Below are 12,232 nucleotides of genomic sequence, written 5' to 3' on the forward strand. Positions count from 1 at the left end.
TTTCATTTGCACCCGAATTCATCGGTTTTGTGCGACGAATTTCGTGCCAGTCTGTCTTTAAATAAGCAATCAAATTGCGAACAAATGTGAATGAGACATGACCTTTTTCTTGTCGAAAAACTACAAAATGGAATACAGCAATGGCAAACGGAATGCTAGAAATAATTTTCGCTTGTTAATTAGGCTTCCGTGATGTTACGTGATTGTTGGTGTCAAAGCTTTGCACCCTTGTTTGTAACGTTCACAACCGCATTTTCACGTGGAAATGGATTCAGTGGGCGTGATCGACAGTTTGCATTCACAAAAAAAAGGAACTGCTATCTTGGTAGTTGGGCTTAAGGTGATACTGAACTATTACAAAGAAAGTGATTAGTGCCCGAATTGAATTAGAATTTAATACGAAATGTTATTTCGATTAAGGTGAAGTTGGAAGTTGGTGTCGCCGTTTTTGGTCGACCAAGAAGACACTGTACAAAGCCCGGAGTTGTTGAAAATAACATTAGTAGGAAAAATTCACACAATTCCTCAATTTGACGTGGTTCAAACGGCCCCAATTCAAAATGTACGTTCAAGATTCGGATATTCATGTGATAGCCAGTTTGAGATAGAAGTCACTGTCGTCAACAGAATTATAAACAAAAAAAACACAGATTGAGTAAAAATATACTACAGCTCCAATGATTTGATGTACATTGTTTTACATTGAGCATCATTGAATTTGCGATGGTTTTGTGCATTCTGTGGAACAAAACAAATTTGAAATGCTCATTTGGTGTGTCATTCAATAAATCGAGATTCAGTGCGCGCATTGTGTGCGAAGAATGTTATTGTGTCTCTCGTTTTTTTTGTATTTCTTCGATTCGATATAATAATAACCGAACACACCGAAGTATTTGCATTTATGTTGCTTTTTGTATCTTGTTATGTGCACCCATCGTTCGTAATATCGCAGTTGAGTGCGTCACAAAAGCCTTACCACCATAGCCCGATTCTCTTTGTTCCAGATCACGGCACCTGAATATATATCACAATGAATGAGAATCGTACATTTTTATTCCATTCTCTCCTTATGTATCCTCCTCATTCTGTCTTCAACATATGGCGTTGTTGTTGTGCTGCAAGGTGAGTGCGCCATGATAACGTACAACGGAGGATTCGGTTCACTCAATTTAACAAACATTCACGAATGCTACAGCAAATTTATTCGAAACAAAGCTCACCGGATAACTGAGTTGTTTTACTCTGGATATTGAAAATGAAAGAAGAAAAAAAAAAACAATGGAAAATCAGCAACTCGAATGTCAATTTAAAGCGTTGAGGAAAATGTCCGAAAACAGATTTTCTGTTCTTTGAAATAGCTTGTTTTCGACAAATTATCATCAATTGGCAATTGAAGCAATTTTGTTGTCACATTGTGAAAAACTTGAGACACAGAGGAGCTTCCCTATCAAAAGCGTGTCGTTGTGTGTGGGTGTGTGTCGCACTTGACTTTCGATAGCACTTGCTACTTGTTTATTTGACTAACGATGCGCATTTGTAGTCATCGATGTGAACGAGTATTCGTTTCATCGCACAATGCATTCATCCGACCAACGGAAATATTGCATTTTCGCAAAAATATTCTCGTTCCAATGTCTTCCGATTTTCGGGTTGCATTCTGTCAATTGATACAAAGTCATCGATTCGAGCTGATCGCTTAAGAGCTGTTTCTCTGTTGCCAGAGCTTCAATCGAACATTTTACGATGAAAAATGTAACAAAGGCTGATAGAGTACAAAAGAATGGAGTCGATATACTATAGAATTTGCATAATGCTCTCTCAACTGACACACATACACACACACGAATACATATATTCCTCTAGAGTCGAGGGGCTTCGAATGGACCGACAAATGCAGTCAAAAGGTGAGCTAAAAAAATTTGGAGCAAAAAGAGACAATTCCGTCACATGAGATGCAACATATACTCATTCACTTTGATATATAGACAAATTTTCTATGTTTATGGGAACATCGAAAAGATCAGAGGATGTCCGCCAACAGTATCACTACATCCAAAAGCTATGACCGAAACCCGAAATGCATTTGATTCGAGCACGTTTCCCATTGAACTTTTTCAACTGTTTATCAGCATCCTTTTCTACCTCTCTCTGTCTCTCTCGGTCCCACACCCTTTTTCGCACTATCTTTTTCCCTTTTGTGACCCATTACTCTCCTTATCCGTCTTTTCATTTCTTGTCTTTTCGGTTAAAAGCTCCATGGCTTTGCATAAAAATTGAAATTGTGCTGCACAATATTCAAGGGAATTGCACTTTCTCTCTTCACATAATTCGCTCTTTCTATTTTCATTCTCTTTCTTTCACTCACTCCTTCTGTGTTTATTCAAGCGAATAAGTTGCAAATTTACTTTGATTCGATACATGCTATGTTACTATTTCGTTTTCCTTTTTTTTCAATCCGTCGATTTATATACTGCACATTCTTTTTTCGTCATTCATTTTCTTTATTTCGGTGAAATGATGCGCTGCTCTGCATTTACATCGATTCGAAAAGAAAACTATAGAAGTTACGTTTTCTCGACTTTTGCTGACTCTGTGTGTGCAACTCAATTTGAAACATACAAGTCAATAGTTGATTTGCATTCATCTTACATCAACACACCGGGGACAAAAATTCAATGCAAATCACAAGTAAATAATGAAAAAAATGCTAATTTACAAATTTATTCAAAACACATCAAAGTTCATCGACTGAGAAAAATGTGATATGTGTGTGTTTGTGTCGGATGAAATCGATGGCTTTTGGTACTGATTTGGTTTTTGTTCATCGGAAGTTGGGTTTCTTATTTCCAGCCGGTCTCATCAATATATGCGCCATTCGTCGCCAATTTTGAGCAATGCTCTGAAAGTAGTCAGTTTGAAACGTCATTGAAGGCAAATTGATTATTTCCATTTGAAAAATTAAAAAAAAATCCCGACTGGAGTCTCTTTTCGGAAATTGATGAAATCAAATAGAGAAAAAAGTCAAGTACAAATTTGCTACATTCAATAAGATGCAATGTATTTTTGTTTGTGAAATTCAAACTCAATTGAAAAGTGACTGACGGTATACACGTTCTTTCTCTTTCCCATTCTACGGAAAATTCTTACTCTTTGAATTGACAAACTTTCATATCGGCTACAATAATTTGTCTCAATCAATTTCTATTTGAGCAGGTTTCATTGAAAATGATTTCAATTGAATTTGATAAAACTTTGTGAAAACTGAGTTTCGTGCACATTCACTTGATTTAGTTTGACTTTATTCTACAAATCCGGACATTTTTGAAGCAAATCTTACAAACGTTGACCTCATTTCAATTCGAATTTTTTTAAATTTCATGAAAACGTAAATAATTTAGTGTAAAATTTATGTTCTGCATAAACTTTGACACGTTGCAAATGAATTTACATGGAAAATTACAAGAATTTGTTGACTTGAAGTTTTATTTTTTTCTAATGAGTACAGTAAAACCATATTTAGAAATTCCTATGAAAAACTCGAAAAAACGGGAAGAAAAATCAGCATTGAAATGTTCATTCGGTGAAAAGAGCAAAAAATATCTTTGAAAAAATTCCATTTAAACGAGCGCTTATTTCTTGAAAAGACGTCATACTTTGTAGAAGAAAATATAGACGCAGTAAGACACTATAAGTGAGTTCAAAAAGAATGATTATTTTTCACAATTTTACTGCAGTTGCTAACTAAAAACTTTCTATATTTGTTTTGCAGCTTGATCAGTGCCATAATTTTGTGGAAGACAGTTTTATTGTTTTATCGCCTACGCACAATTCCTGACCGCATGAAGCCCAAATGAAACATACAGTCTTTCGAACTCACTGACACTGTAAAAGCCGAAATTTTTGCGAGGCTTGAGATTCAAGTATCGCGAACTTTTACTGTAATAAGGAAATTACTTGCTCAAAATCACGAATAGAATATGCAATGTCACTTAACAATTTAGTTTGTAAATTCGAATTTCTGTCACCGAATTTTTTTTGAACATTTCAACAAGTACCACCGAAAATAAGATAAATATTTTGTAATTCAGTAATATTTTAAATAAATAGAAAGGGAGAGAGAGGGAAAGAAAGGATGGAGTGAGATAAAGGCAGACAGAGTAGGATGAGTTAGGTAGGTAAGGGAGGTAGGTAGATGGAAAGAGAATGTGAAAGGGCAGAAAGGATGAAAAAAATGTTCATCGAATCACAGTGGAACATTGGATGAAAGTAAAGTTTAACTCTGTTATATGTATAAAGTGTATAGTGCTGCAAGCAAAATACCGAAGCAAAAGTAAACAATGTTATTAATTTAGCACAGTTTTACTCATTTGACTCGCACACATAACTTGAGTGAATCTGCGATTCAGTTGCGCCATCATGCCGTCATAAATTGTTTTTCCCACCATCGGAAAACTATATTCGATTTACTGGGATATGTTTGCGAGTTTCAATATATATATATGTGCAGTTAAATTCATGTGCGTATATGAAAAACAAAATGGCAGGGTTGCAACAGAAAATCCTTGACGAATGTTCGGGTCCGATTCTGAAGAAATCGTAAAACATTACGAAATGAAAGGACTTTTTTGGAGACGTTGTGATGAACAGCCCCGAATTAAAGAACAAATCACAAATTCACTTTAGGCAATATGGTTTGAGGCTCTTGTTCAAAAATGGTTCTCACGTCATCAAACGGAAATGAATTATTTTTATGTTCCCTCCGTCCAAAAAATGGCATAAACCGGCCCTAGATCGGCCCTAAATGGGCCGGTGTTCGTATCAATTTTTCTGGTCTCTATAAAAAAAAGTCGAGAGCATCTTTCGGTAGAATGCATCGAGAGCGAAAAGTTTGGCAAATAAATTTCATCGACTGGCACATATTCACTTTCTGAATATACATGTGTGTGTGTTCAATGTATTATTTTGTTTTCATTTGCTCAATGATTCCTTTTTTCGCTCATATTGCGCCCGAATCCGAAAACGAACGAGACGAAGAGCAACCATGAGAGAGTGAGACAGAGCAACCGAATATAATGCCAGCAATGTTTTTTTTTTCTTCGTCGCAAAAATTTACGCTCGAAAAGATCATTGAACAGAGAGAACAAACGGAAATAAATTAAATTTAGAAACTCGACTGATACGAATTTGTTTATTTTGTTTTGCCAAGTGTTTAAAAACAAGCATTTATAATTTACAATTTCACATGTGAGCACCGAATAGCAGCGTGTTATAGTCGCAAAGACGGATGCATTCGTCCACTCACTTGAATCGAACGTATCTATCCGCAATCCGTAATGTATGGCTGCTCACAGTAAAATCTCGACATTGGACTTGAATAATTGAACAAATGGTCGTCGTTTATGTTTGATTTTTTGCTTTATATAAGTGCTAATGCATTTGATTTTGAAGACGCTAATCGTTTTGCTTTGATTTTGTGTCGCAGTACGATTTATAACGTTGTCGAAGACACAGCAACAGGTTGATGCGACTCAGTGTGCCGAGAGCTAATTCATTGAACAAATACGACTAACTTAACGGAAAATGGGCAAAGGAAAGGGATCAAATCCAACCGGTGGCAACCCAAATCACGCTCCACCCGAGGTTTGTTCTTTAGTACATAAACTATTAATTAATTTCATATCGACGTGAAATTGATAGGCTAATGTCAATATCAATAAATTTCATGTTAATTTATAATCATGGTAATTTGAGCTCAACGCTTATAAGTTTTGATTTTTGTGGTTTATAACGAAATTTGAGTCTTTTCGAGCAGTTTCTTTGGCAAAGAATCGAATGCATTCAGAGGAACAATTCTATCGAAGGTTTCTTTCTATTCGAAGCGAATAAAAAGTGAAAATCGAAACGAAAAAATAAAGATAAATTTAACTTGAAAAATACCAAAAAAAATTGGAAGAAATAATGAAACTAAAGAAACATCTCACTAAAATCGAGATGAATTGCACACTCAAAACTACGAACAAATCTTCGGTGAAAAGTTCGATATTTGATTTCGGCAGAAGCATTATTTAATCTCGTAAAAATCGTATTTTGGTTAAAGTCAATGGTCTTGAACGAGGTAATTATTTGAAAAGTAAATGGAATGAAATCACTTCAATTGTTCCCCTGAAAACCGCAACGAATTTCGCCAATAAATTGCCAAAAATCGAAACTCAGTTTGACCTCGACTAAGAAAAATGTTCGGTATGCGTGTTTACAGAAAAGCGGAAAAGGTGGTAATCAAGGTGGCAATAAAGGAAATCAAAACAAAGGCGGTGGAGGTGGAGGCAACAAAAGCGGCGGTGGCGGAGGCGGAAAGAAAGGTTTCTACTTTGGGTCCTTCACAGAATTTGATTTATAACTAACGTTTCGCTAAAAATCTTGTATATTTTCAGGCGGCAAAAAATGATCTACAATAATCTACTGGAGTTGTTGTTCTTGCACGGATTTTCTTCTTACGAGCGAATAAATGGGTCTTTTCAAAGTCGTCATCATCAAATGCATTAAAACAATTTCAAAAATTTATATAAATAAAATGGAAAGAGATGAAAATAAAACGAAATTCATGCGCATTTCAATTTAATGAATGAATGAAAATGTATGGTACGCGAGAGAGAAAAAAAGAATCGCATACACACAATTTGAGCTCATTAAGTTTATGAGACGGAATAAGTAGATCTTTAGCACGGCCACGTAGCAGCTTTCGAATGTGAATAGACGGAAAAAGTTTAGTAAAGATTCCAATCAGGCCTATTGATGGTTCAATCTAGCGTACTTTATGCAATTACCATCAGCGCCATCTATTGCTCGAATGATGCATAACTATTGGAAAGTTTGTATTGGTGAGTTTTTTTTCAATGAGCAAAATGAGCACACTGCTCTGACAGTGAGCAGAATCATTAATGCTTTGACGTCAAAACCAAAACAGTCGAGCTGTCACTGACTTGAATTGAAGAAAATTGTTCATGGACAAAGCAAGAAATTAAAAACATTGAACATTTTCGTGCAAAATGTAATTTGTTTTAATCGATTTTTCGGAATACCATTGATAAAATCGAATGGCAGTGTTTTAGTCGTGTGGTAATTTGTCGTGTTTGCACTGAGACAAAGCCAAAGAAATTGGAACAAACGTCAAAAAAAGTTAAAAAAAAAACATCAAAGAAAAAATAACAATCGAAAAAACAAAAAACAAAAAAAAACAATGAATTCAAATGTGAAGCAAATCATTTCGCTGTTGTTGGTGTTGACGATTCGTCAAGTGTGTGCGAGTGATATAACGTCACAGGCATTCGGTACGATAAGTGACACAATTATATCAGCATTTGGTGATTTCAATTCGGATGAATTGACCGATGTATTTGTTCGTTCAACGGATGGTCGTGTGCTTGAAATATTGCTAGCCTCCGATCAAGAGCCACTGTTGCGTCGTTCAACGTCGACCACATGTACATTCAAAGATTTGAGCATAACAAGCATTGTGCCTGGTGATTTTGACGGTGATGCCTATATGGATCTATTGATAACATCAAGACCAAAACAAAAACCAAACACAACCGTCGATCCAAATGTGCTTGATGTGTACATGAATTGGGGCGGTTCCGATGTATTAAATTGCACCGATGAAAGTGCGGGACCATTATTTCAAATGATTGGCGAACCAATGGCCTTGGATTATAACAATGACATGATTATCGATTTATTTGGATTGAATGAAAATGGACATCGTGTATTTTGGTTGTTCAATAAAACACGTCAATCACCGGAAGAAATTCCAATGATCGCACCCGATGGAAAAAATCTACCAAAACTTTTGGTACCACATTCTCATGCATATTTAGATCTGAACAATGACTTTCGGGCTGATCTATTTTTGGCAACCGAAAATGGTTTTGAAATTTGGCATGGCACGGGCAATGAAGGTTTTACCTATACTGAAGAACGACGACCGTCTGGCATTCGTAACACCGTTTATGGACAATCGATTTTCTTGGACATTGAACTTAATGGGAACATTGCACAAGTGCTGCCAATTTGTTTTGATAAATCATGCCATAATTCGGCCATTCTTGCCTATGTCAATGGCGACTATTTCAATTTGGAAATCGATTTTAAAGATGACAAAAATCAAGTGTGGCAATTTATCACACCAGATCCAACACAAAAGAGTATTTATCAAGATACGATTACATTGCGCGGTGGTGATTTCAATTTGGACGGCTATCCAGATATGTTGGTTACGCTGCAAAACATGGCAGACGGGAAACAAATTCAAACATTTTTAATGGAGAACATTAAGTGCATCCATTGTGATGATAAGCCACTCACACGATCATTTGCCATTAAATGGACGGCATTTTCACCGTATTCCAATGGAACGGTTGTTGGGGCATTCTATGATTTCTATCAGGTAGGCTACCGTGCTCAGACCTTTGGACATTTTTCGTTCTTTTTCAATAAAATTTTATTTCTCTTTCCTAAGGATGGTATTCTCGATGTGATATTTGTAAAACAACAAGCAAATGGAACCTCTCACCCGGTTGCATTCCGTAACACACTCGATTATGATGCGAATTTTGTAAAAGTAATGGTACTCACTGGTCTTACCAATCAAAATACACCCACAAAACATACACCATTGGGCCGCAACAGACGAACATATGGTTCAAACTTGCCTGGTAATCTAAATTCCAATTTTATCTTTAAACAAACATAAGCAAAACTTGAATATCCAATGAACTGATATCATTCGTTCGAAATTAGGTCCGCGAATTGCATACAGTACAACACGACCGGATGGTGCCTTACAAGCGAGCACATCAGCTCAAATACCTCAATCGGGATACTTTGCACTTCAGTTGCCTTATACAGTGTTGGGGTTGGGGCGAACAGCCAATTTTGTTGATTCTCTGTCGGTCGGTTTGTCGGGCCGTCATCGAACTTGGACACTTATCATACCAAATTCACAAATGGTCGTTGTACCGCTACCAATTACCAAACCAAGTCGATGGAAAGCACAGCTATTCATCACACCGAGCAAATTGATTTGGATGAGTGTCATCTCGTTAGGAGCAACGTGTGCCGTAATTACACTGATTATTTTAGTATTGCATATCAAGGAACGGCGACAAGACCGATTGGAGAAACTCCAAGAGAATCAACCACTTCATTTTGACGCAATGTAGCTAATCGCCCCGCACACTTACCATTGTGATGATTCTTAATTGTAACATTAAAATGAATTTCATATAAATCGATAATAAAATCTCAAAATTCAAATGTCACTAGTTTTAAGTATGTAAGAAATATATATTTATTCATATTTTGTTCTTTTTCAAAAAACAAAATGGTTCAATGTTTTTATTTCTTTGATATGAATCTAGATTAGCTATAGCTGTAAAAAAAGCAAAAAAATTCGCTTATTTCCTTTTGTACAGACTTTATTCGATTATGTGCAGCTATATACTGTGTGTGTTGCACTTTAGAATATAATAAGTCTTATTTACTGCCACAAACGAAATATCATGTATAAAATATATTATATCGTGAATTAAATTGTGAGCAGGAATAGATAAAAGCCAATAGGCTATCATTTTGAAACAATTCGACGAAATATTCAGAAGTGATACGCGGGATTTTTCCAACAAGAACAAAGATAAATGATACACACAGAAAACAGAGTTTGCGAAATGTCTGAATCTACATATATTTCCAATAAAATTTTATAAATAAATTCATCAAATATGTTTGTATGTATAGTAGAGTGGTTCGATTTTGACATATTTTCAAGAATCAAAAATCGTACCCCTATAACCTCTGTAGGAAGGTCATAGAAACATGACTATAACAAAGAATTCGAAAAAAAATAATTTTTGGTGATGCGCGGCTCCAGGTGGTTTTTGAAAAAAAAAAATCAAATTTTGATGAATTTTGAGCACTTTAAAAATTCAATAAAAAATGGTTCACCTGGGGTTTTTTGGCACGAGAAAGCTGAATCTGGCGTTAATTTTGCAATACAAATAATTTTTGACACTTTTTTCATGAAAAAATCACAAAAAATTTGGAATTTTGTATTGAAGTTTGATGTTATTGCCTGTTTGATGTTGTAATGACATGAAACTTTGCACAGAATGTTTTTTCTGCAAAAAATAATATACCGAAAGTTTGAACAAATTTCAATACAAATTAAGTGTATCTCACACACAACATTTTCGAAAATAAGAATGTCCAAAATCATTTTTTTTTTTTCGAATTCGTTGTTATAGTCATGTTTCTATGACCTTCCTACAGAGGTTATAGGGGTACGATTTTTGATTCTTGAAAATATGTCAAAATCGAACCACTCTAATGTATAGGTGAGCCGTATGCGAACGAAGTGTGTGGGACAGCGGCTACGAATTATATGTAAAAGAGGCGAACACATTGAAGTGATCGCTATTTCTCATATTCGCTGCATGAAATCCGACAGAAGCATAGCCGCTTGTATATGTGAGAGTAGAAAGAACGAATATGAGAATGAATGAGTTGCGATAGCGTATTGTGTGCCATCTGTATTGCCGTTTCTTCATTCTCATATTCGCTATTTCTGCTCACGCATATGTAAACCGCTATGATTCAGCCGAATTCTACTGCGTATAAAAGAAATAGCGAGTACGTCACTGTACGTGCTCGGTTCTCATACAATTCGTAGCCGCTGTCCACACACTTCGTTCGCATACGGCTCACCCATACATATAAACACATATTTTGAGAATAAATAATGAATTCACAAATTTCGCAAACACTGACAGAAAATTATAAAATGAAAACGAGATGACATGCCGTCTAAAATTGTATTTGTCGATCCAATTTTCAAACAAAATATCGTTTTTGATTATTCTCTTTTATACAGTTCTTCTTTGTTTATGTTTTGAAGAAAATGCGCACAAAAGAGAATACACAAAAAAGATATTTTATATGAAAATTATATGGACAAATACAAATTTTGACGGATTTTCAAATAGTTCCGAATTTTATACGACATGTCATCTAGTTTTCATTTTATATTTTTTTCTGTGTACATGCTGTTCGCTTCAACTGTTCAGATTAATAACACGTTGGTTTTTCCGAAAGATATCGTGATTATGAATAAAATTCATTTTACTGTTTGCCAAATTGCTTTTTCATATTAAAAAAAAGCGCTACAGATAATAGCACATTCATCCGAATTTCAAATAAGATTAAATAAAGAGGCTTACGTACGCAAGCTGACTTTTCCGCATGGAACCGAAATTTTGGGAATAAACTGAAATCATGGTCTTTGTATGGTTGCAGTAACTTAAATTACCGTGAAAACTTGTGAATATTATTTTCTTATTAAAATAAATAATCACACCAAGTTTAAAGAAATTTCAATCCAAAAAATAGCCTGTTCAAAGTTTCAGATCATTACGGTACCACAAAGGCTTTCATACAAAAATGAAACTTTTTGTGGATTTTTGTATGAAAATTGTGTGAAAAATTGATTGCATCTTAAAACTAACATCAGATTCGGGTTTCTCCCCCCACTACACATTCATTCAGCGTTCAAATTGAAAGAATATCATTTTAAGGCATTTTTCTCATAAGTGCCTCTTCAGAGTCTAAGTTTTACACCGATCAATCAATTTCGTTGAAAATTTGACCAGATTTATTCCTCGTAGTGCTCAATCATCCCGTGAAGTCACATTTTGAATTTCATGTCTGAGCACGAAACCATCGTGTCACCAAAATGGTTGAGAAATGATCAAAAATGTATGGATGTGGGATTGTGGGTACTCCATTCGGACCAAAAAAAATTACACCGGTCAACAGATATTGCTCAAAAACTAATCAGGACGTCTCCTAGTAGTCCCAAATCATCCTGCAAAGTCAGAATTTGAATTGAGTTTTTGGAAGAGGATTTATCGTGTTAACAAATTTTGGCAACACGCCACAGGACACAGGACACATCACACACAGCGACGCACATTAATATGCCCCAAAATCATCTCCAATCGTGTTTTCTACATTAAATATGCAAAGAAAACATGTTTTGGGATGACTTTAATTTTTTGGCCTAATACAATACCTTCCCTACACTAGGTGTGCGGAAAAGTATAACCAACATTTAAAATACAGACTGATTAAATGTAAATTGTATACAGACTTTAAAATGTACAGCAGTATGTATTAGGGTATG

The 12,232-nt window shown here is 35.3% G+C and overlaps 1 protein-coding gene and 1 long non-coding RNA gene across 2 annotated transcripts; both read left to right on the top strand.

Moving 5' to 3' along the window:
• The first annotated feature begins 5,368 nt into the window (after positions 1–5,368).
• Positions 5,369–6,598, top strand: LOC116347789. Its single transcript, XR_004201715.1, has 3 exons — positions 5,369–5,640; positions 6,257–6,359; positions 6,432–6,598. It is a non-coding gene; the product is annotated as an uncharacterized LOC116347789 (long non-coding RNA).
• A 357-nt stretch (positions 6,599–6,955) lies between these two features.
• On the top strand, positions 6,956–9,355 carry LOC116347774 (T-cell immunomodulatory protein). Its single transcript, XM_031778492.1, has 3 exons — positions 6,956–8,443; positions 8,516–8,711; positions 8,797–9,355. The coding sequence occupies exons 1-3, from the start codon at positions 7,238–7,240 to the stop codon at positions 9,216–9,218; spliced, it is 1,824 nt and encodes a 607-aa protein (XP_031634352.1). The 5' UTR covers positions 6,956–7,237; the 3' UTR covers positions 9,219–9,355.
• The last annotated feature ends 2,877 nt before the right edge of the window (positions 9,356–12,232 follow it).

Source organism: Contarinia nasturtii, unplaced genomic scaffold (assembly GCF_009176525.2).
Source record: "Contarinia nasturtii isolate CC-2019 unplaced genomic scaffold, AAFC_CNas_1.1 Cnas_scaffold_2108, whole genome shotgun sequence".
Taxonomy (NCBI): Eukaryota; Metazoa; Arthropoda; class Insecta; order Diptera; family Cecidomyiidae; genus Contarinia; species Contarinia nasturtii.

What these genes read in the sequence shown, in the direction of transcription:
- LOC116347774 (XM_031778492.1), top strand. Translation starts at nt 7,238, where the DNA reads ATGAATTCAAATGTGAAGCAAATCATTTCGCTGTTGTTGGTGTTGACG. An exon ending in CATTCTATGATTTCTATCAG is followed by an intron (nt 8,444 to 8,515) that starts GTAGGCTACCGT and finishes CTCTTTCCTAAG; the next exon opens with GATGGTATTCTCGATGTGAT. An exon ending in ATATGGTTCAAACTTGCCTG is followed by an intron (nt 8,712 to 8,796) that starts GTAATCTAAATT and finishes GTTCGAAATTAG; the next exon opens with GTCCGCGAATTGCATACAGT.